The sequence below is a fragment of the Rousettus aegyptiacus genome, unplaced genomic scaffold (genome assembly GCF_014176215.1).
Source record: "Rousettus aegyptiacus isolate mRouAeg1 unplaced genomic scaffold, mRouAeg1.p scaffold_m13_p_11, whole genome shotgun sequence".
Lineage (NCBI taxonomy): Eukaryota > Metazoa > Chordata > Mammalia > Chiroptera > Pteropodidae > Rousettus > Rousettus aegyptiacus.
Window position 1 is genome coordinate 56,117,601 of NW_023416286.1, and position 25,364 is coordinate 56,142,964.

The 25,364-nt window shown below is 36.0% G+C and overlaps 1 protein-coding gene across 5 annotated transcripts in view; it reads left to right on the top strand.

Annotated features, from left to right (window-relative positions):
• NALCN (sodium leak channel, non-selective) overlaps nt 1-25,364 on the top strand; it is a 272,813-nt gene that overhangs the window by 70,342 nt on the left and 177,107 nt on the right. For 4 of the 5 annotated variants that reach the window (XM_036228821.1, XM_036228822.1, XM_016123175.2 and 1 more), the window contains exons 8-9: nt 19,836-19,978; nt 20,112-20,216. In XM_036228821.1, coding sequence (XP_036084714.1) covers nt 19,892-19,978; nt 20,112-20,216 — 192 coding nt within the window. In that variant the 5' untranslated portion in view covers nt 19,836-19,891. Of the gene's footprint in view, nt 1-15,496; nt 16,115-19,835; nt 19,979-20,111; nt 20,217-25,364 lie in introns of those variants that run through there. The other variant, XM_036228820.1, reaches the window with a different exon arrangement.

A 25,364-nucleotide genomic window follows, 5' to 3' on the forward strand; every position in this document is an offset into this window, starting at 1 on the left:
AGCGCCCATGCAGCATAAGCTACTGTGAATATTAGTCTACGTAGTAGTGGGGGTAAAGTAAGCTTGTAAGAAAACAGAAAAAATGCAGTGGTGAAAGCAAGATACAGATTGATTTCTTTCTAAAGTAGTAGTCCTGGGTGGGTAAGGGAGTGTGCTCTACCCGTGAAGTCATTCTGAAGTACGGGCATGTGTGGCAGCTCTGCAATTCTTAACACATATTTTCCAAGTTTGGCCACAGCTTCTCTATTTCTAGGTGGTGAAAGAGAAGGTAAAAACGAGGCCAAGGAAAGGGTTTTTGTAGATGGCTTGGAAGTTGCCCACATCAGGGAAAACTGTCGCAGGGCTACACCCACTTGCAGGAAATTCCAGAAAATATATTCTCCAGCTGAGGAGCCATATGCCCAGCAGAAAGGGGAGTATGAGTCTGGAGGAATAGCTAGCAGTATCTGCCACAAACTTAAATAAGCAAAGGACAAAATTCCAAATTTTTAATATATTCTAAAAATCAGTCTTTAATGAAGTCAAAACAAATCTATTTTACATAAATATTTTTCAATTTTATGTTCTACTTATCAAATGATAAGTAGGCAATAATAGAATTTCAGTTAGTATTACTGAATGACCAGAATGCACCCCAGAACTAAAGAAGAGTCACTTTTGAAACTTAGTAGTTCTGATTTATCTAAAATAGATTCTCCCCATAAGTGAAATTAAAATTTTGCTGTATTTAAAATTTTAATCTGGAGTTAAAACTATTTCCATTTACTCTTATTAGACAATAATTCAAAAAACATAGGGGGCAGATAAATGTTCTTTCCCCACCCTAAACAGAAATACAAAAGAACCATTGCTAATCCAAAGACACAGGAATTTTCAACTCCCATCTCCTCCTTTTCCTTGGGCTAGTCTGTTTAATTTTAAAAGCAGAATTTGGCTTTTACAAAGTATACCAGACAGGAATTTGTTCAAATTCCTCAAAACCAAGCCAAGAAAAGTTTCAGAAAGTTCAGACATGCGTGGCCGAGTGGAAAGAACAGATTTTGGAGGCAAGCACAGACGCATGGTAGTACCACTCCAGACGCTTAATTCCGAGTGACCCTGGGCAAGCTTCTTTGCCTCATTGAGCCACAGTCTCCTCATTTATAAAATGGGAGCAATAAGAATGAACTTGTCAGTGTGTTTGATACAAAATTAAACCAGATAAAGGGCCTAGCATGTAATAGGATGGTTTGCTCCATCTGTGTAATCTGAGAAAGTACCAGGGAGCTCAAGTTTATTGTTCCTCTGGCTCTGTCATCAGGAGTAGCCCATGATTTCTTGGGTGGGAACTGTCCGATCCAGCCCAAAACCTAATCATCCTGAGGCATGGGTTTTTGCCTATGAGACAGAGGAGAGCCAGGCACCCAGATATCTTTATCATGGGGGCAAGAAAATGGAACCGAGGCTCTGTTCTGGCTGACAGCCCAGAACATGCTGCTCGCACATTGCCAGTAATGTTTACAGAACAGCAGGGCTCCCCAGTCTGCCCCATATTCAGCTCTTCCAGCAACTGGTATCTCCAGCAAGAGGCATCTCCCAAAAGACTACCTTTTACCTCAGAAATGTCAGAGGGGGAGCCGGAGTTCTCAAAAATCAAGAAAATGCATCTCATAACAGCACTGGAACCTCCCCCCTCAAGGAAAGTCTGATAGGAAGAAAGGTGAAGGCATGAGTGGAGGAGCAGGGTCCAGCCCACAGCGCCCCCCACCTCTGCAGGAACAAGGCGTGATCCTATTGGGAAGTGCAGCCCCCAGGGGGCTTTTCTTACCTTTTCCCTGAGCTGAGAGGCAAGAGATGAGCCTTCAATGTCCTCTCAGTGTGAGGGCCATATGGTCTCACAAGAATAGCAGGGACCAGGGAGAAAAGGCGTCTCTTTAGACATCTGAATTGTGACCACAACAGCCAGAAGCCTCCGGCTTCCTGGCAGCCAGGGCTGTGGAAGCAACAGGAAAAGGAAGCTTCCCCAGAAGGCAGGAGTGAACCTTCAGGTGGGAGGCCGGAAAAGGAAGTAGTGGCAGCACCTGTACCTGGGTAAGTCAAGTCAGAAACAGGACAGTGCAGTAGTAAGAAGGGCATTCAAACTGTGTGTTCAGATCTCACCTCTGCCATTTTCTCGCCACTCAGCCTTGAGCAGATAACTTAACTTTCCTTAGCCCCAGTTTCTTCATCTGAAAAATAGGGTTAGTAGTACTAGGGAGACTGTGAGGTATAAGTGAGCTAAACCTGACCAGCGCAAACTCACAGGTCTCAACCCCTCCACTGAATAGCGATATTATAATAGAGATTTCTGGTATCCTGCTGACTATGGATGCCATGTAAACTCTAAAGCCACATAAGCAATGTCTTCACCATAAGGACCAACCTAAGGGAGTCTCCAAGTTACAGGCAGGGACACAACGGCTGGAACAGACCTTTGAGCACCAGCAGTACCAGACCTTGGTATTTACCAGTGTGGGGAGTAAAACAATGGATTTTCCCACCTCACTGAGCACTCATATGGGATCACATGAGGCAATAGAACATGGGTCTGTGGGGGGAGCAGGAGTAGAGCCACTAATCTAGAGTGATGCTCTGAAGAGGGTAGTGAGAATGGGCAACACCTGTGGTCCATGAGGGCCACAGAGCATCTTTAGGCAGGCAAAGCAGGTCTGCTGCCTCAGCATCAGGAGTCCTGGCAGCTGATGTGAGTTGCCAGTTAGCCCCAGGCACTATCTCTTCATAGAAGTTAATGCGAATAGTCCATGTCTGGAGGCCCTCCAGCATGGCAGATGAACAGCCTGGCCAGCTTTCAGTCTGCCGGCCTCTGTAATTGATCCTCTTCTCATTGTCCAACACATCCCTGTTTTCTCTTTGACTATTTCCATGAGCCCCTCTCCCTGCCTTACTCTCTGTGCTTTGTTACTTTCATTTGCTCAGTTGATCTACATGTATTGTTTTGCCCAGACCAGCATATCTTTATGTTGTAGGCTGGGCAGTGAGCACTAGGAATATGGTGGTGAGCAAGATGAGGTCTCTGCTCCTGTGGCACTTGCAGTCTACAGGGGGAGAGAAAATAAATAAACTGTAAATGTTAAAATTTGATCAAGCTGTTTAAAATACTGCATTCTATAGATAAGACAAGTAATGGCATGTCCCACATTGCAGAGGATTAGTGCATCCCCTAAATTCAAAGCTTTTATGAAGAGGAAGGAAAGAGATATTGTTGGGAGTGAATTTGTCACATAAATAAGGTTAAACCTTGACGGTCAGTCTTTTGACTATTTTCTTTTTTTAAAGTAAGCGGTATTCAAGAATTCTTGGTCAAAATATAGGGATTAAAAGGCTAGAAAAAGTAAATGGGCCAAATGAAAGAACCTTTTCACTAAAGTAACTATGTAGGTGTTAAAAGTCCTTAAACTTCAGTAATTTCTTCTGGAAATGTCATATAAATCCAAAAAGGCAACAGCAAATTTATTCAAGTTTAAGAGAATTAAAAAACACAAGTATCAGAGTAGGTACTTATTTTAAATCTGTAAGTACACACCATTAACGAGAAGGCACAGAGTAATGGTGTTGATCCGACAAGAGATTTGGGTAAAACATTCCACTACATTTTCTCCCCTGCTTTGTCCTCTTATTTCTAATCTGCAGGACCATTGAATGAATCTGTTATGGTGGTTCATGAAAACCCTCTGTCAACCAAATGATGCTGAGTTAATAAATAATAATAATAATTTTTCTTCAAAAATTATTTTAGGTGTCTCCTTATATCTTTAAACTGAACTGATTAAAGCTCAGACAACTACCTTAAAAGCGATTTGCACACACATATACACCCACATTATACAAAGACTTATAAATACCCTAATTGATTGATGAAGAAGAATAATGACTGTAATTATATACTTGTTGAATAATGAGTTAAATAAAAAATTGTTAAAGCTTTAAATAATTACTCCATATTCCAGACATAGTTCTTCATGCATTGTATGTTAGGCAGTGTTTTCAGGAATTATTTTTCTATAGTCATTCTCACCAAGGATAAAAAGTTAATGTCATCCCATCAGGCATGGTGCAAATGTCTGATTGCACTTGTAATGTCATAAGCTGACCAAATGAGCTCTGGCCTGGTGTGGCAGTCTAGCCAATGTGTCTAATGAGAGTGTGAAGAGACACTTCATTCCAGGCATAAGTAGGCCAGATCACTGCTGCCCAAAGCTCTCTGGCTTTGGTTAAGTTTGTCGTGCTATTATATCAAAAAATACTTGAACCGTGAATGACTGTTTTTTTCTTCCTCCTCCTCCTCTGTTTTATTTTCAATATGTCGTTCGTGTGCAATGTTGCCTTAGTGTTTGTCGTGAAAATCAAGCAGTAAAAAAGTCAGATATTAAGATATAAAGGAAAAAGCTTATTAGTGGGAGGACATGACACATGGCACAGTAAGATTCAGACATGGTGGCTTGGGGCTTAGCCCGAAGAAGCTTCACTAGCAAAATCCAGCCTTTGTGCAAATCATGGCTTTTTCATCCCAATTTTGTTGTTAGTACATGAACCAAATTGTGACCAAGCAGACTACATGTGAGCAAAGAATCATGACTTTGTACATATTAATTTAAAATTCTCATTTTAATCAAGTGTGCTTATTTATCTGTGCAATTTCTGAGCCATATCTTAAATTGAAAAGAAGTCATCAATCCTGTCCTCACAACAAGAAAAACTAGACAAACCGAAAATTAACAATTCTGAAAGTCAGTCATTCTGAAAATCAACAGTGTTTTTTAAATTTAACAGAGAATTGGGTTGCAAGGCAAGCTACTTCCTTGAAATTTAGAGAGACAGAAAACACAGAGAATAATAGCTCCCCAGAAGACGAAGCCACTAGAGTCAGACACTTAAACAGTAACTGACTGATTGCTGGAGGCTGAGCATGGATTAGCTGACGGGTTAAAAATCCCTCTAGTCTTGGGGAGAGGTGCAGGCTTTCAAAAGTTTTACTCCCAGGAACCCTACCAGGTCTTTAATGGAGACCAAAGAAAAATTCTCTCACGCTTCTTTAAGAGACAGAGGAACAGAAACCATTTTTAAAATAAGCCCAGAGCTCTCTGTTTTTGATGAAAAAGTCATGTCCTGGAAGAAATCTATCCCAGAGCCTCATCTGACCTAGGGGAAGGGCAGTTAGAAGACTGGCGCATCCCTCTGGCCTTCCTTTATCAAAAAACCTGAGGGGAAAAAAGCTAAGAAACTGCTGATGGTCATAGCCTAGGACTCAGGCTATGACAAAAGGCTTCCGGTCAAGATGGCGAAGAAGGTAGATGCTTTGCTTACCTCCTCTCATGACCAAATCAGAATTACAACAAAAGTAGAGAACAACTATCATTGGGAATCACTAGAGGTATGGCTGAACAGAAGTTCTACAACTGGGGACATACATAAAAGGCCACTTCTAGACTGGTAGGAGGGGCAGAGATGCAAAACAGGCCTGTCCCACAACCACATGTAGCGGTTGAGAATCAGAAAGGATATCTTGGCTACAGAGGTTCCTCCATCCCCAGAGGGGCAAGGAGTCCTGGCTCAATGCTGGCATCCCCAGCTCAGAGTTCCAGTGCCAGGAAGAGGAGTCCCCACAACCTCTGACTGTGCAAACTAGTAGTGATTGTGGCTGACTGAGACAAAGGGCCGCAAGAGTTGCAGATACTTCTCTTAAAGGCCCACACTTGGACTAACTCTGTGACAGACTCACTTACTTTGAGCTCCAGGGCTGGGCAGCTGCTCGAAAGGCACCAGGGACATGTGGGGAAAAAATAGACTTCAGGGCAAAGGCTAGAGGGGTGGCTTTCTTCCAGACATAAGTAATAGCAGAATTTATTTTTCCTTTTTTGAGCCCTACCCCTTTCTGGCATATGGACACAGTCGGCTGCCGTATCTGATTCTCCATCAACCTGGTGAACCCAGGTCACTCTGCCTAAGTAAGTCCATGAGAACCCCGCCCCTCCCAATTTATGGACCTACCTAAGCTGCCTCCGTAGTTTTTCTCATACAAATAGCTTGTCTTTGCTCATTATGCAACTTTCCTAAAGTCTCACAAAAGTTCACTAAACCCAGACAAGTAGCATCTGGCCCCAGCATGCCCTGTACCTCTTGCTGGGCAGCCCTAAGCCTGGCACTAGCAACAGCTGGCCTTGGTTCCTGGCATGGCCTTTCGAGGCACCTATAAGCCCAGCATTGGTGGCAGCCATTTGCAGATTTCTTGGTGACTCTTGCCAGGTGGCCCTGGGCAATACACATGCTACAGCTGAACTTGATTTGCAGCTGGGCCCCTCCCAGGAGACCCTTGGACCTGCACACCCAGTGGCCAGCTTCAGCTGGAGCCCAAGCACTACCCAGGGCTGCATCTGAGGAGGATACATCGAAAGGGCAGACAGGGCAGGCACCAAAGCCCTGATAAAGTGAATCTTGCTCCATAAGGTTGACTGCTCACAGGTCAGTACTCACGACCAATTAGCCGGAGGGTCGGTCTTTCCCATCGACATGCAAACAGGAACCAAGGCTCAACTACAACAGGAGGGTACACACAACCCATACAAAGGACACAGCTTGAACACCTGGTTCAGGTGACCAGGGAAGACTGTGCCACTGAGACCCACATGACACCTACTACATAAAGCCATTCTACTAATACTGGGAGACTTAGGAACCCTACCTAACACATAGAAACAAACACAGGGAGGCAGCCAAAATGGGGAGACAAAGAAACGCATCCCAAATAAAAGAACAGAACAAAGCTCCAGAAAAAGAACAAAATAAAGTAGAGACAAGCAACATACCTAATGCAGAATTCAAAACATTGGTTATAAGGATGCTCAATGAACTTAGAAGAAGAGTAGATGAACTCAGTGAGAACTTTAACAAAAAGGTAGAAAACATAAAAATGGAGATAGAAAACACAAAACAGAACCAGTCAGAAATGAAGAATATAACTGAAATGAAGAATACAACACAAGGAATCAACAGATTAGTTGAAGCAGAGGAAAGAATCAGCAATTGAGAAGATAAAGTATCAAAACACCCAATCAGAACAGCAACAAGAAAATAAATTTAAAGAAAATGAAGTTAGTTTGCATTATGGGGGTAGCAGAAGAAGAGAGCAAGAAATGATGGAAAATTTTCCTAATCTGGTAAAGAAAATAGACATACAATCCACGAAGTTTAGAAAGTTCCAAAAAAGGTGAACTCAAAAGGCCCACATCAAGACACATCATAATTAAAATGCGAAAGTTAAAGACAAATAGAGAATCTCAAAAGCAGCAGATAAGCAATTAGTTACCTACAAGGGAACTCCCAGAAGACCGTCAGCTGATTTTTCAACAGAAACTGCAGGCTAGAAGGGATTGGAACAAAATATTCGAAGTGATAAAAAGCAAAGACTTGCAACCAAGATTATTCTACCCAGCAAAGCTTTCATTTAAAATTGAAGGACAGATAAAGAGCTTTCCAGACAAGAAAAACTAAGGGAGTTTATCACAACCAAGCCAGTAGTACAGGAAATGTTGGAGGGATTTCTTTAAGAAGGAGAAAAATATATGTGGCAAAAGTATGAATAATAAAATCATAATAACTACATATTTATCAATAATTACTTCAAATGAAAAAAATTAAAAGCTCTAATCAAAAGGTAGGATGCTAAATAAATAAGAAAATAAAACCCTTGCATATGCTGCCCACAGGAGATTCGTTTTAAATCAAAAGACACACAGAGACTGAAAGAAAGGGATGGAAAAAGATATTTCATGAAATGAAAATGAAAAGAAAATCTGGGTAGCAATACTTATACCAGAAGGACTTAGAAATCCTAATTTGGATATTTAACCAAAGAAACCCAAAATACTACCTTGAAGGGATATATGCATCCTTATGTTCATTGCAGCATTATTTACAATAGTCAAGATATGGAGGAAACCTGGGTATTCATCATTGGATGAATGGATAAAAAGCAGGTGGTACACATATACAATGAAATATTATTTAGCCATAAAAATAAACAAATAAATAAAAATGAAATTTTGCCATCTGCAACAACATGAATGAACCTAGAGGGTGTTGTGCTAAGTGGAGTAAGTCAGACAGAGAAAGACAAACACCATATTATTTCACTTACATGTGGAATCTAAGGACAAAATAAACAAAACAGAAACAAACTCATAGATACAGAGAACATTTTGAGGGTTGCCAGACGGGAGAGAGGTTTGGACAGTGGGCAAAAGGGGTAGCAATTAAGAATTTGGTAGTTACAAAATAGTTATGAGGATATAAAGTATAGTATAAGGAATATACTGAATAAAATTGTAAAAACTATGTATGTGTCAGATGGGTACTAGGTGTCTCAGGGTGGTCACTTCATAAGTTATAGAAATGTCTAACCACTATATTGTACATCTGAAATTAATATCATATTGTATGCCAACTATAATTGAAAAATAAAAAATATTTCTTAAAAAGTTAAAAATATAAAGTGGAAGAAAGATATAACATATAAAAATATACATTAACAAAATGTAAAATGTAATTAAAAATGAATTTTAGAAAGAAAAAAAGATTTAATGATTAACTTATAGAACATTTTTCTTTTCTAATATGTTACCATCATAGTAGCAAGGCTCAAAAATAATAGTTGGATTACAACTTCAACAGCTGCAAGACACAGATTTTACTTCAAAGAAATTTCTAGGGAAACCGGAATATAGCAGGAGAGACAGAAACTGGGACTCTAGAAGACATTGAAGCCTCTGACGCCTACATACAACATGCATTAAACTCAGCCTAAATCTGGGGCAGAAGAATGTGAAACCTCACTTTGAAGGCCTACCTACCTCAATTACTATTTATAACAACTCATGTCTGGCTTTCGACAAAAAATTACAAGGTGAGGTAAAAAGCAAATAAAAACACAATCTGAAGAGACAAAGTAAGCATCAAAATCAGACTCAAATATGACATGGACTTGGTAATTATTAAATAATTTGGAATTATTTTGGAATTTAACATACTTTGTTTAATATGCTAAAGGTTCTGAAGAAAAAAGTGGACAACACACCGAATAGATGGCTGAGAATTTTCCCAAATTAATGACAGACACAAAGTTGCAGATTTTACAGCCAAGCAGAATAAGTACCAAAATATCTATACCTGGGCAGAACATAGTCAACTGCAGAATAAACTGTAGAGGAACAAAGATAAGAATAATATTGGACTTCTCCTTGGAAGCCATGCAAACAAAAAGAGAGTAAAGTGAAATACTTAGTGTTGAAAAAAAATGAACCTAAGATTTTATATTCGGAGAGATTATCTTTCAAAAGTGAAGAGATATAAAGACTTTTTAGACAAAATCTGAGAGAGTTCATTGCCAGGATAACTTCTGTGAAATAAATGGTAAAGTTTTCTAGTGAAGGAAAAAATGGTGTAGATCAGAAGCTCTGATCTACATAAAGAAGAGTGTGGAAAAAGGGATAAATGCAGGTAAAATAAAATATTTTATTTTTCTTGTTCTTAACTGATCTCATAGAGCAGCGGTTCCCAACCTTTTTGGCTTCAAGGACCAGTGCTCCTATGAGAATCTAAAGCCTGATGATCTGAGGTGGAGCTGAGGTGGTGATGCTAGTACTGGGGAGCGGCTACAAATACAGATGAAGCTTCACTCACTTGCCCACCGCTCACCTCCTGCTGTGTGGCCTGGTTCCTAATAGGCGGTGGGGGACTGGTACTAGTCCACAGCCCAGTAGCTGGGGGCTCCTTAATAGATAACTGTTCAAAATAATAGTAGTAATGTATTAGGTGATTATAGTTTATAGATAAGTGAGATGAATAATAACAGCAATGTTATAAGGGGTAGAAGGAAGGAACAAGGAGTACTTTATTATAAGGTACTGATATGATCTGCTAAGTGGGACAGTGTGATTTGAAAATGGACTTTAATTGGTTGTAAATGTATATTTTAAACTCTAAGGCAATGACTAATTTTTTTAAAAGAAGTGTAAAAATATGCTAAGTGAGAAGTAAAAATGAAATTATATAAAATAATTAAAACCAGGGAAAACAAAAAAGAAACAAAAAAACTAGTGCAATGAAAATAGTTATAAATATGGTACATATCAATTCAAGTGTATGACATTTTAAGTGTGAATAATACAAATATACCAATTAAAAGACAGAAACTAAGAGAGTAGATAAAAAAGAAATACCCAATCATATGTTGTCTACAGGAAATCCATCCATAAAGACACAGGATGATTAAAAGTAAAAATATACCAAGCTAACACTAATGAAAAGAAAACTAGAGTAGTTTTATTAATTTTAGACAAAGCTGACTTTAGAACGAGAAAAATTAACAGGGAGAAATAGGAATGTTGCAAAATTATATAGGGTTAATTATCCAATAAAATATAACAATCCTTAGCATGTATGCAACTAACAACAGAGCATCAAAAATATTATTTCTTCCCCATTTGAGGTTTAGTTTTGACACAATCCCAATTAAAATCCCAGCAAGTTGTTTTATAGATATTGACGAGCTGAGTTTATATGGAAAGGAAGAAAAATATCTGAACAGACATCTTACCAAAAAAGATATACAGATGGCAAAAGCTCAAATGAAAATATTCTCAACATCGTCTGTAATTAGAGAATTTAAAAGTAAAATGAGACACTGTTACATACCTATCAGAATGGCCAAAATTCAAAACACTGACAACAACAAATGCTGGTGAGAATGTGAAGCAACAGGAACTTTCATTCATGGTTGATGGGAATGCTAAAATTAGTACAGGTTCTTGAGAAGACACTTTGCCTTTTTTTTTTTTTTTTTACAAAGCTAAGTCTTACTATATGATCCAACAAATGTATTCCTATGTATTTACCCAAAAGAGTCGAAAATGTCATATATCCACACAAAAATCTGCATATGAATGTTTGTAGCAACTTTATTCATAATTGACGAGAACTGGAAGCAACCAAGATGCCCCTCCATCAGGCATAACTTGAGATTAGCAAACTATGGCACATCTATAAAATGAAATATTATTCAGTAGTAAAAAGAAATGAGCTGTCAAGCCATCAAGAGACACAGAGGAACAGTAGATACATATTGCTAAGTGAAAGAAACTAGTTTGAAAAGGCTACATACTGTAGATTCCAACTCTATGACATTCTAAAAAGCAAAACTATAGAGACAGTAAAAGGATCAGTGGTCATTAGGGATTCAGAGGGGAGAGGTGAGGTGGAGCACGATGGATTTTTAGGATGATGAAACTATCCTGTATGATACTGTAATAGTGGATACATGATATCATGCATTTATCAAGACCCATCTAACTGTACAAGACAAGGGGTGAACCCTGATGTAAACTACAAACTTCGGTTACTATCATATCAACATCGGCTCATCAATTGCAACAAATGTTCCACCCTAATGTAAAACGTTAATAATAAGGGAAAATGCATATAGAGAGAGGATAAATGAAAATTCTCTGTACTATTTACTCAATTTTTCTGTAAGACTAAACTGCTCTAAAAAAATAAAGTATGTTGATTTTTTAAAACTGAATTCGTTACTATTCTGTCACATTCTTATCTCACCTGTGTAAAATTCTAGTTTACGGTGGAAATGGTGGCCAAATAGAAATACATAGTATTTCTTGCTTCCTTAGTAACACAGCTTTAAATATACTGAAAATGTTTTTTCAATCTTAATAAATCTAAAATTAAATCTGTGACACATCCAAAAATAAATCCAAAACATGTTTTTGAGCTTTAGGAATTTATAGAAGAAAGTAGACAGCAAATACAGGAAAAATTCTATGAATATTTTGTGTACATAAATGTGAAGATAAATGACCAAAAATCCCCATGTATAGTTTTAAATTTTTAATAATTAGCTAATATTTTCTACTCAGTTATAACTATTAAATTATAATATTGATATTTTAACATATCATTGTAGTTTTATATCAGTTTTTAAATTGATGTAATTAAACATTTCATTATAAATCATGGAAATTTTATATTTATCATAACACAAATAAAAACTTCACTTCTAGTTAAAGCCATATGTTATTTGTATTTCTTACATCCTATTTAATGTAGAGTACATTTGGTCAATATAACCAGGTATCTTTCTTTTTCTCACTTAGACCTGAATCAAATTTTAGTATGCCTCTCTGAACAAAAAAGTCAAATTATTTATTTTCAAACTTGATTGATCTTCTTATCCTGTGCCTACTTACTAGTTCAGTCAGCCTTGATATTAAAAATAAAACAAATTCTTGCTATAGTGGCTATCATGAGGTAGACTAAACAAGTCTAGCTTAAAGTTCATCCTTACTTCCATTGCTTGTGCATGATCATGCAGAAATATGAATTACGTGTATCCCAGAAGATGAATAAAAGAAAGTCAGTACTCTTTTCAAATACTGTACTTGGTTCTACTTTTGGACTATTGTGAAATTTTAATGTCATAACTATTAACTCCCTTAAAATTACATGAAGTCTGGCCTTTTTGCTTTGATTTCTTTTAATTGTAATTTCTAATAAATCTTTCAAAATTGGATGATGAAGCTAAAACATTCTAAAAGAAACCATATTTTTGACATGATATGTTTTGCTTGCTTTATGAGAAAATAACATTTATTTAGTGTTTTAATGGTGACCAACGAATATCATCATTGCCTTAGTCTGTCCATGGTAAGCTGAGACCCTGAATGGTTAATAGGCTGACCCAATGTCATATAGATAAGAAGCAGTAAACAGTTAGGGACAGTAACTGAAAGATAATTGTGATTAAGTGTATTTTTTTTTAAGTCAACTAATAGAAAATAAATTTCCAAGAAGTTCTTTTGATCTGAAATAGCTCCTCAAAGGCAAAGGGCTAACTGGTATCTGTCAGAACCTCTCCGCTATTTTACCCCCAACCTACATGGAAATTGTCCAGCCAGGAGCGAGGAGTGTTGTAGTTGGCATGTGGGCTCAGTGTCCTTGGAGTTCTACTTTAATACTTAAACTTTCCTGCCAATGTCAGCATCCGGCCTTGTCAACACTTTTTCCATTTGTGAACACTATAGTTAAAGCTTTCAGCTCTCCTTTTCTAGAAGTATTTTATATTTAGAACTTGAAAATTTAGAAATTTTCTGCATCTGAAGAAATACGTCTTAACTAAAAATATTACTTATTTAAAAAGTTTAACTTAGATATATATATAAATATGTATATATGTGTGTGTATATGTGTGTGTGTGTGTAAATAAATATATATATATATGCTTTTACTATATGGCCTTTGATCTTATTGCCAAACTTTAGTGCTATGGACAATGAGGTTTAAGGGAACAGATAAAATGACTTCACCCTTGTGGTAAGGGTGCATCAAAAGAGCACATAACAGTACAACATGAAACGAAACGAAACAAAAAAGCAGGTTTCTATTCAACACTTCGTTTCGTGGTCCTGACAGAACCAGAGCCATGAACATGGACTACAGATGAGTCTATCTTCTTCTGTGTCTCCATGAATATATCAGCTGTCTCATTTTGATTCACACACAAAACCTGGAAAACTTCTAAAATGTGTGTTTGTGGTTTATCTCGGAATAATTCAGAAACTACCATTATAATTTTTGGTGAGGAAAATTTTGTGCCTTTTATTTTATTTAAAATATGTAAGTTTTCTTTAGAACTTTGTTAATATATTTGTAATATCTCATTCTGAAAACTGAGATGCTTCCCTGCCCCCTCCGGTACATGTATATACAGTTATCTTATAGATTTGCAGGAAGTAAAAAAGAAATAAGAAATTTCTTCCAATATGTAATGGTTGAAACAAAAAATGATACATATTAATATAATGGTACTATTGAGCTATCCTCTGTGTGGCAAATACTTTATGTAAACAAATGATATCTTAAGGTCTAGGCTTTTAGCCTTCAAAAATCTTTAAATATAAATAAAATGTCAAATTCAAATGTATCCTATTATAAATATAGTTCAAACATGCATTTATAGGTCTCTCCTTTGACCCCAAACTGTTTAACCTCCAAACAGTGTAAGATAAGCCAAATTTTGATAAATCTCACAACTGTTCCTTTTTCCCCTATGTTAAATGAGGAAATTCAATTTAGTTCAAAATAATTAATACAAATCATATGCAAGGCCCTGAGCTAGGTGCTGTAGGACAAAAGCTACAGAATCAGAAAAAGACTATCAAGTTAGAAAAGGGGCTCTTTCACAGTGGCAATTTTGCCCACCCAGGATACGGGCAATGTCTACAAATGTTTCTGGTTATCACATTTAGGGGTGCTATTGAAATCTAGTGGGCAGAAGTCAGGGATCCTGCAATGCACAGGACAGGCCCCCACAATGTGGCATTATCCAACTCCAAATGCCAGTAGCAAAATTACTAAGCCAGTGGTGCCCCTTTGACTTATGGCCACTGACACTTGAGGATTTAAATAACAGTGAGTTCTCCCTAAATTCAAACTGACAATATAACTTACCTTTGAGTAGCTTTAACAAATTCTTTAAACTATGCAAGTTCTTTTTTTTCTATTACTTCTGTGGCTTAAAAAAAATATTGCTCCATGGAGCAGTTCTAGAATTTAAGAGTAAAATTTAAGTGGAGGACGTTATATGTATGCAAATATACCAAAACGAATGAAAAACAATGAAGCAAGCTCACCGCATCTTAAACAGGTTATATATCTAATGATGGAAATGTGCAAAGATAAAGCTCTTTACATGTGTTCTCTTATTGATCACCCTTCGGAGTTGAATATTTAGTTATTGCAACTGTAGTTGAGAAAATAGGCACCTATTTGGAGTTTAGATAGGGATTATATCCTTCCACAGTTGAATCTACTGATTAGGAGCAGTTCATTGAGGCACCAGTAGGTCAGACATTCATGTGTAGTGGTGGAGGAACATGTCAGTTCCTTTTCCCTTCCAACCAAGAGGGATGCTCAAACTGGAATGTAGTAGAGGTAAAGTCTATCAGCTGATCTTCAAAAAGGGCAAGAGCTAAGCAGAGGCAGCTGGAGGAACAGAAAGAGCAACTTAGAAAGGTTTGAGGGAAACTGATGTTATCAAGCGACAAAGAGTATTGTTATTGTGCCCTCCACAAGTGAGATTCTGTTCCCAGGTAGGAAATGAAGTCCAAGAATCAATCCTACTTTATAAATTGTACAACAAGTTGGAAAGGTTAAAGGGCCAAATAAGAAGACAAGCATCTGTAGCAGGATAACCTAAGTAGAAGGAGGGTAACCCATGCAAAGGTGCTATAGGGTGTACTTCTAGACTCCTGTAATTTTCTGTGCTTTGCAAAGCCAAGGACAGATTCCAAAGAGACTGAGCCATAGCCGCATCCATGAGTTCTTACCTGCTGGAGAAGGTAACTAAAAGCTAATTGTGACTAAATGGATTTTCAATAAATTTTAAATAAGTTTCCAAGAAGCTCTTTTGATCTGAGATTGAGCTGCCTCAGGAGGTGGTGTATTCTATATCATTGGAGCAGTTAAAATTCAGGAACACTGCCTTGAGAATCCAGACATTGAGAGAGAGAAGATTTGTCCTAATAGAAGTTCTGAGTGTGGAGTAAAGGTTATTGTTCAGACTAAGGCCTAGTATACTTACTCATTCAACTATCTCAGGTCTACATCACCAACTGTAACTTCCCAAATTCTTTCACAATAGATCAGGTATCACCATCATTAGAATAGCACTACAGACATTTTGTGTCTGGAGATAAATTTAATAGTGGAACCCCAGGTTAGTAGCTTATTATTAGTTATCATCACAATTTTGCAGTCCTGTCATTTGAAAGTTGAATGGGTCAGTGGTATTTTGTAACCTATGACTAGAAGACATAATAAGTAATATTCCCAGGACACAGTCAATTTTCCGCTTTTTTCATGCGGAAAAAAAAAAAGTCAGAAGACAGCCAAGCAGTAAATATAATTCTAAAGATAGTCAAAACAGATGGGAATATAATCTTGTTCAGAACTATAAAACAAAAAATCCTCTACTGTGTCTCAATACATGCTGTCTGTAGAAGGTTCCAAGGTGAGTATTTATTTTCTAAATGTAGGCTGTGGGTCTTCTTATCCAATAAATTCAAACCGTCATTTGAAGACATAAGAAAAAATGAATGAAATTAGGAGAATTGATGAGCTGAGTATCATTGTCATGATTCTATTTCTTACACAACTTAAATTTCTGCTTTGAGAGTTTGTGGTCTAAGAAAATAGTGCTACTCCAGGAGCTTCCCAGAGATATTTTTTGGAGCAGACTTTATTGTTCTCTAGAAAGAAAATATATTCTATTCCTAGGTGCTATTGTAGAATCATTATTTACTTAACAAAAATGTGGTCTTTTCATTTAGAAACTTTAGTTCCATAATTAAGATGGACTAAAAGTATTCTGTAGTGTATTTAGAAAAAATATTTTGTATGTATTAATATATTTTAAAAAAAATTTTCCATGATGGACCAAACAATGGAGAAAGACTTTCCTGTTTATATGTAGCATGGGCTTTTGAATTTATGTGTATTTTAAGTGAATTCTGAAAATCAGCAAATCATAAAATCAGTTATAAAATAATGTCTTTTGTTTTCAAATATATAATTGTATAATATCCATAGTAAGAAAGAACTAATAAAAAAATCAAATAATTGAGAAATATTTGCCTTAGTATGATAATTGTTTAAGTCTTCACTAATTCTTGAATGTTTCTCAATACCAAGTCCAGATGTGAAAGATACAATTTTAACTTAAGAGTGCTAATACCTAGTGAGGAAGGGAGACAAGGTAACAGAAATCAGTGTGATAAGTAATATGATACAGATGATCTGAGGGCTCTTCAGGGGCACTGAGAAAGGGCAATTAGTGTGGTTTGCAGGCAGAGCAAGTAAGCTGAGCTGCAGAGTAGTCAGCTTAGAGGACCAGAGAGAAGCATGGCCAGAGGGTGAAGGGGATTCAGAGAGAGCAGGGTGTGCAAAATAAGTTTGAGCAGTTGCAGTTTCTTTCCCAAGGTTTTCTACTCCCAAAGAAAATAAGACTGTCACGAATTTGATTTTTGTCAATTTAAATATTAGCCAACAATTTGAAATTCTTTTCGAAATTGATTTTCTTTTCATATACTTTGCAAAGTCAGGAGTAGAAAACAATGAGGAAAGACTGTTCTCTTATTCAATTGCCTTTTCTCCTGCAAATTTTAGTAACATCTTCAAAGCCTTTGACCCAGTGTAGTTCATATATATGTCAATCACTTTATTCAATAGTCAGCATTTTCCTGGGGAGCTTTATGGTTACATTTCCATAAATATCACATTCTTCTTATCAACAAACTCTACTCTGTGCTGCACTGTGCATTCCTATTTCTTCTCCTTTTTCTGTGTCAAATTTAGGGAAAATGGAGTAAAACCTTCAAGATTAGAACATAGTACTTTTTTACAAATAGCATCTTCCCTGTGGATATAATAAAGATCTGAGAAGATAGAGGAAGGATAATTCTCAAAGTTTCTCTCAAATTTAATGTTATACTGACAAGCCCCTTATTTTACCTGTAAATACTCAATTAGTAAAGCTATTAAACTTTGGTGATAATTCATGATGTATTTTTGTAGACACATTTCTGTTTTAGTTCAAATAACTAGAAGAAAATAAGGGAAATAACTTGTTTTATGTTAAAATTGTCCATCTTCAGTCCACAAAAGCAAGATTTTTAGTGTATTCGAATCATTAATGGAGTCAATTCTCTTTTCTGTTGACATTTTATTTTTTGTACATATTTTTCTTCTCAGAATCTTTTTCTTAAAAGTCATTTTCTTACAGGAATTCCTCAATATACTATAAACAAAGCCACTATAGTCCCTTGGGGCAAAAAAAAAAAAAAAAAAAAAACTTTATTCAAATTAAGGCTGATAAGAGAAACTATGCTCTTTTTAAAGTCCCAGTCTTGAGCAGGAGAAAATATAAGTAACATAGTAAAGAAAAAGAGTTTAAGATCTGGACTCGTTGATACGAGTTCAGTTCCTGGTTCTATCACTGTCTACCTCAGGCAAATTCATTAACTAGGGACCTTCACTTTCCTTTTCTATATAAAGAAAATATCTGCCTTTTCACCCACCCTCTCATCTGCCTGACTAATTAGACAGAGATTTCTTTGGCATTTAAGTATATATAAAAGAGCCTTGAAACTAAACATGTTTTACAAGTATTAGTTGTTGTGGCAAAGACTTAATCAGTGTACAAAATATTATTTTTAAAGTGAGAGGAGGCAGTACATATGTGAAGTTTTATTTCTACATTTACCAAGTGGGAATATGGTTTCCTTCTTCCTCAGCTTTTCTTTCAAGCCATTTCATTTATTTATTTTTTGTCCCCATTTACTGCTAGACTTTTCTGCTGCTCTGTGTGCTGTGATATTCACTGAGGCTCTGATTATGCCTCCTGTAAGCACAAGCCCAGAGAGACTCCATCCTCACCCAGCTTTAGTAACGCCCTTCTTAGTCTAGACATTTTATCATATGCATGTTCTAGTTTTAAATTTATATGTGGTTAGAACATATATAGGTGGATATTGGCTTTATATCCTATAATAATTTAACTCATTTATAGCAGTGGAATTTATTGAGGTGCAAATTTTACCAGTTTTATTAATAACGATACATATCATATTTGTCTTACAATTTTAATTAGGTATTATTATTTCTGTTTTCTCGCAAAATAATATTAAGCAATTATTTTCAATTTTTATAAAATAATAATATCTAAAATTTATTAAGTACTCATCATATGCCAACACTTTACAGAAATGAAATTATTTAATCCTCACAACACAATGAGGTATGTGTTATTATTTTCTTGTTTTACAGATGGGAAAGCTAAACCATAGAAAGGATATCAGGAGACAGGATTTCATCACAGTTAAATATTTACATCCTTTTTTTCAGAGTGAATGGGTTAATTCTAATTCACCTAGTATCATCTGTACATCCTTAGACAAATTAATTACCCTTATGTGCTTTAGTTTTCCCATCTGTAAAATAAGGAAATAATAGCACACACCTCATAATATTGAGAGAATTAAACAGTCTTTTCTCTGAATGACATATTAGGCTCTCTTAAATATATTTTCAAAAATCTGCCCACATATTGTTCATTTTCCTTTTTTCATTATCGGTAATATTTTCAATAAGACAATTCTCTCAGAAAATGCATAGTACTATTTTATGATTTAATACCTTACATTTCGCTGTTCAGCAAAATATAGCATTCAAATACAGGTTTCAACGTTTTAATTTTTGGAGCCTAAGTAAGGCACTTTGGTCTCCCAATGAGAAAGTGATTTCAAATGAAACCCAGTTCAGTTCTCAGATTTATTTTATTCTAGTTAAAACTATAGCAAATGCTTTTCAGCATACTACAAGTATTAAGCCCCAAGAGGCAACCTTACATGGTACACATTCTTTTTTATATCTTTACTTTGTTTGAATGTTCATTTCCTTTTCTACATTCTTAAATGCATTTAACAGCTAAAGATACAAGATAAAGTTATTTTATCGCTAGAGCTATTAAAATTGCCCTGGCTTGAAGTCAAAAACAACTTTTATCAGAATCCTAAGAATAAGAACAATAAAACGTTGCATGCCACTTCGGTCCCTTGAGAAGGGCTTTTGTCTTTGAGAAAATGACATGAATCAATATTGATTGCTTTTCTGGAAAACGATTTCTCATTTCAAAAGTTCGCCATAACTCAGTCTGCTCTCCTCTCTCTCGACAGGCACCAGTATATTCACAGTCTACGAGGCTGCCTCCCAGGAAGGCTGGGTTTTCCTCATGTATAGAGCAATTGACAGCTTTCCTCGCTGGCGTTCCTACTTCTATTTTATCACCCTCATATTCTTCCTTGCCTGGCTTGTTAAGGTACTGCAAAAAAATTTGTCCTCATAAAATCTATGTTTTCTGACAGTTTCTGTAGAATTTTTGTTTATTTTCGGTTGCCCTCTGCTTCCTCATTTCTAGTCTTTGGTAAATGTGATTTGTAATTTTCTTTCAGAATGTGTTTATCGCTGTCATCATTGAAACATTTGCAGAAATCAGGGTACAATTTCAACAAATGTGGGGCTCGAGAAGCAGTACTACTTCAACAGCTACTACTCAGGTATAGTATCAGGAGACGGTGTTGCAGCCCATTCGAACGTGGACACACCATCCTCACCATCCATGGGACTCAATGGAACCTGAGGGAGCCCTGTTATAATGTCCTTCTACAGTCAGAGTCACTGAGGGAGTTATTGGAAAATAGAAGTGCAAGAAGGGTCCAGACTCAGAATAAACAAATCAGGCTTTCTGGGTGATGAGGCAAGGACACATATATTTATATCAGCTCCATGGATGGATTTGATACAAAACTAAGATTGTCCCATTTTTATTATGCACTTTTGATTTGATTCTGCCATCACAAGTCCTCAAAGAGCTTACAGATAAAATATGGAAACTGCAATTTCCTGTTTTAATAAATACTTATTCATGTAATTGGAAACCAATACAATGGCCCCTGGTATAGGATTAAATATTTGGAATGGAAAATATATTTCATTCAGAATGATTCAACCCCAAATGCAAGCCTGTGATTTTTTAAGGAATCACTATATATTCAGGAGGGTTCTCCTGTGCTCCCAAGAAATTGGAAGTGCTATGGAATTTGACTAAAAAAGCATCAGGGCAGCTATTACATAAGACAGCAATTCAGATCCAATGACTTTATTTTTATTTTGGTTTAGTTTTGTGTATCTGGTTTATTTTTTATTTATTTTTTGGTGTTTAGAAAGAAGGGCAGGTTTATATATCTTCTAGTATGAATCTTTATAAAGAGAAAATAAAAATTTATGAATCGAGAATGCCTTATAACTATTATTTTGACATTAAATTTTAAGAAAAATATAAGTTTGTAAATATTTATACAGGTTTATTGGTACAAAGGAATTTGTGAAAGATACAAGGTACAAATTTTATTTAAAAAATCTTCAAATCGAACTTTTAATAATTATATGCTAAAATGTTATTAAATGTGCTAATATTTGGAAAAGCCTTATGTAGCATCTTTATGATGTAAAAGTTTGAATTGTCTAGATGAAATTCATTATAGATTAAATAGTACTAATATTCAATTTTGAGAAACAACTATTCATACTTCCATGAAAATTTTTTTAAAATATTATCTAGGTTATTTTACAGATATCATATAGCAAAACCTTCAAAGAGTCAACCACATCTAGCTCTTATTTCTTCACTCATCTCTTTTCTTGAACTATGAGAAATAATAAGTTCCAAGTCCATTCTGACACGTCTTTTAATAAAAGTAGGGTGACAGTCTCTCAAAGGTATGTTTCCTGCTATGTTTATATATACTGAGAACTAAATAGGACATAGAACTATTAACTCAGCAACAAATTTACATCATGTTCTTGAGAGATGACCTAAAATGGCCATACTATGCTTTAAAATTATATTATGCTTATTAAGTAACTCTTATTTATAAAACCACAGCTGGAAAAGTACTGTTTGGAAGTGCCACCAAAATCAGCCAGCAGTTATAATAGAAAGGAAATGTGAAGAGACTGTTAGCAGAGTTATACAAAGTTGTTTTGATGCAAAATTGTACTTAATCTGGAGGAATAAGTTGGTAATTCAGAGGTAATGAGTCTAGGTATTCAGCAGAGGTAATCACACAGAGAATTGTGAAAAACCTTCATTAAGGAAAGTGCTGTGGCTGAGGACCCGGTTGCTAGGCAACTGAATCTCCTGCAGCAGCTTCTTGGTAAAACACCACTTGGGCTGCCTGGCAACAGGCCCAGGCCCCGCCCAGCCCCTCCCAGCCACTTGGCAAGTGGCCCAGATGCTTTTATGCGTGTAGAAGGGAGAGACATCGTTTGCTGTGATTCTATTACATTTGTAAAATTTGACAGAACTCGGTGCACAAGAACACCTTGTTAAAATAGTTTAAAATACTAAATCACAAGTTTCTAACTCTAATAAAACAGATAGACTTTAAATAATTAAAATAAAGATGATTATTGTATTGCAAACACACAGCTGTTCAGAAATGAAGTCAGTTCTTGCCTTTCTGTAGTATTTGTAACATTTGCAGTTTTCTGTATAAGTTTTCCTTATAGAAGTGCTGAGAGAGTGCTGGGTTTGGTGAACCTGTTGATGTCTATGGACTTCTCAAGAGGGCAGAAAGAAAATGATACACATTAACAGGATAGGGAAGGGGCTTTCTGACATCTTAAGCAGTTCAGTAGGAATCAACTGATATGGACTGTTCAGGGGCAAAAGGAAATCAATTATGAGAACTATTTTTTGTTTAAATAGGAAGCAACCTGCCTCTGAGTCACAGCATCAAAACAAATTACAGAAAAAGTAATGCTAGACATTTCATGGAGACCGTGATACCAACTGTAACAGGAAAATCAAAGGAAAATAATATAAAAATTTTCAAATTAGTCATCATTAATTTGCCTGAATTCTGATGGGGATAGTGACTTTCATACCTGCATAATTATTAGACACAGATCACTGTTGCCACATGCTCAGTTGTATGTTGGGGTAAAGTGCAAGAGATTCATACATCTATGATATAATAGACCCTTGTGTCACTCAACAATAAGACTACCAATATCTCGGGATATTGCCCCAGAACTGGATGTTGGGATGTGCAGATGTGCTAGTAGATAATGTTCTGGTTATAGTATCCTTCTTGTCTAGACCTTTACTCTCATTCCTTAGATGATTCACCTTAGATATCTACTCCCAGTCATATGATCTTCTGATCTAGCCTGTTTCATGGTAAAGATGAGCTTATCTCACTTTGTCTGGAATAGAACTGAAAGAGCTACTAAACTTTAGTAGTAGGATACTTTTTTATTTACAGTGATAAGAGACACAAGGAAGGCTCTGGCAATCGATACGTACCTAACTTTTATATATGGATTGTGGTCCAATAGGATTATATTGTAAGATTGTTAAATAAATATTCTAATTGTCTAATGAGAGTAATAATTTCTGGGTTTATAATTATCTCTTATTCAGCACTTTTGCTGGCCCGTGTTTTCTGAATTAATGTTCCCCAATTAAAATAGAAGACTGATAAAGTTGACGTAGGATAAAAGGACACTTATGAGTTCTTCCTTTGTAGTTCCATGAAAATTCTTAAGATATGCGTCTCTATAATACCTAAACAATTTCTGTATGCAATACTGGGTTAAAAGCAGAAATGCATAGGTGAAAAGACATATGATCAAAAATAGAAAGAATCTCTTCTCCAAAAAAGACTGCATATAACATAATGCTCAAAGACAATGCTTTAGTAAAAAAATTTATTTACTGTATTCTAAGAACGTTGATTTCCACATGAACATACACCATTAAAATAAGTGAGAAGGCAGTTTAATGAAAGTAGTTTCTGGAAGGACTATTCTAGCATCATACAGTGGTGAGCTCCTTCTAAGAAGAAACCATAATAATGGAATAACACATTCATCATAGGAAGCCCTATATGAGAATTAAATTTTGTGAAGCTGAGTGATTGAATATATCATCGAATAATGAAATCAAATCAAAGTGCCCATTCTCATTATTTTGTGTAATAATGACTACTGCCTATTTTTAAAAGGACAATTGATTTTGAAAGAATCCAAAGAGCATAATAATTTCAAAATAAATTTTAGATTTTCTCTGCATTACTGTGTGTGTGTGAGAGAAAGAAACAGAGACAGAGACAGAGACAGAGAGAGTGCCGCAAGAGACAAAAAGCCCAGAATAAGTGGCTTATGTAAAATAGAGTTCCTTTCTTTCTCATATAAAGTTGGAGGAGATCATTCGGAGTTGGTATGGTGGTCTGTGTTGCCACAGATCCTGACTCTTTATACCGATTTTATTCCACCTTGCATAACCTCCATTCCCAAAGTTGCCTCTTAAAATAAGTTACCTGCTAGAACCCTATCTTTCACATCCATGTTCCAAAAAGTAGGAAGGAAAACAATAGAAAGTCGCTGCTTATATCTCGTAGACCAGTATGTAATTACGCAGTCAAGATTAGCTTCGAAAAAGGAAACAATTAGTTCTTTTGTTTTGTTTTGTATTTGTTTTGTTTTGGTATCCTAGTGGTCCCATAACTTTTTCTTGGAATATGGGAATAAGAGATATAGAGGGAGACGTGGTAGCTCCTGCATCTGCCACACTCCCCTGAGAGCGTGAGTCCTTGAGGATTCCTGGCTTCAGATATCCCATCATCTGTGTCACGTGGCTACTGTTACATTAACCAATCTAAATCTTGTTTCATAATTTCGGGAACTAAAAAGAAATTGAACATGTTTGCATTTCCCTCACTTTATTTCATACAAAAAAAGTGACCTTGAGAGAACACTTTTATTAACGATTAAATTAATTCATTTGATTTTGGTCCATTAGAAAAAATAATTTAGTAGAAAAAAATTAGTCTGCTACTGATCAAAGCAAATATATGCCCAAAGGATCTTTTGTGCCATGATAAGAGAGTAGAGGATGCCTGTACAGAGGGTTTTTACCTATGACTGACAGAATTGCTCATGTCCTTTTCCACTTAAAAGGAGAATCCCGGAATTTTGACAGGAACTTTAGAAGGCACTTTAACAGGTTTGCTTTCAACCAATGTTTGTATTCTCAGAATGAGATTATTCATGAGGGAGTGCTTCATTCTACCACTAAGAATACTTTTTAAAATTTATTCCAAAAGGAATCAGAATCCTATAAATGGACACCTGACAAAAACAATTCGTAATTGGCATCTTTAATCAAAGAATTTTTGTGTAAATGTGTACTTCCATTTTAAAAATAGTATGTGGTCTGTGAATTTTGGCTCTTGTCTCTCACCCTCTCACTTATTTTATAGAGAGCAAGCTTTTTTTTTCTTTCTGAAAATGATTCTCTACCTCTACAACCAGGAGTTTGAAATGATAAATCCTAGCTAATAGGATTTTTGTATCATCTCATATTTCCATCAACAATTACTCTTTTGAACAGAGTCAAACTAACATGAGGACATAAATAATATGAAACAATGACCTCAGGCAGAAATAAAACAGAGTGCTTATAGTTAGTGTCTTTTCTCAGAAAAATAAAAATCTTTATTTTACCTTACCCACTACCACTCTAATACACACATACACACACACTGCTAAGGAACTGCAATGAAAATATATTAATAAGAAAATATAAGTGTAAATATCTTCCAGCTGGGATTAATATTGACAGATGACTAATTTTTGAG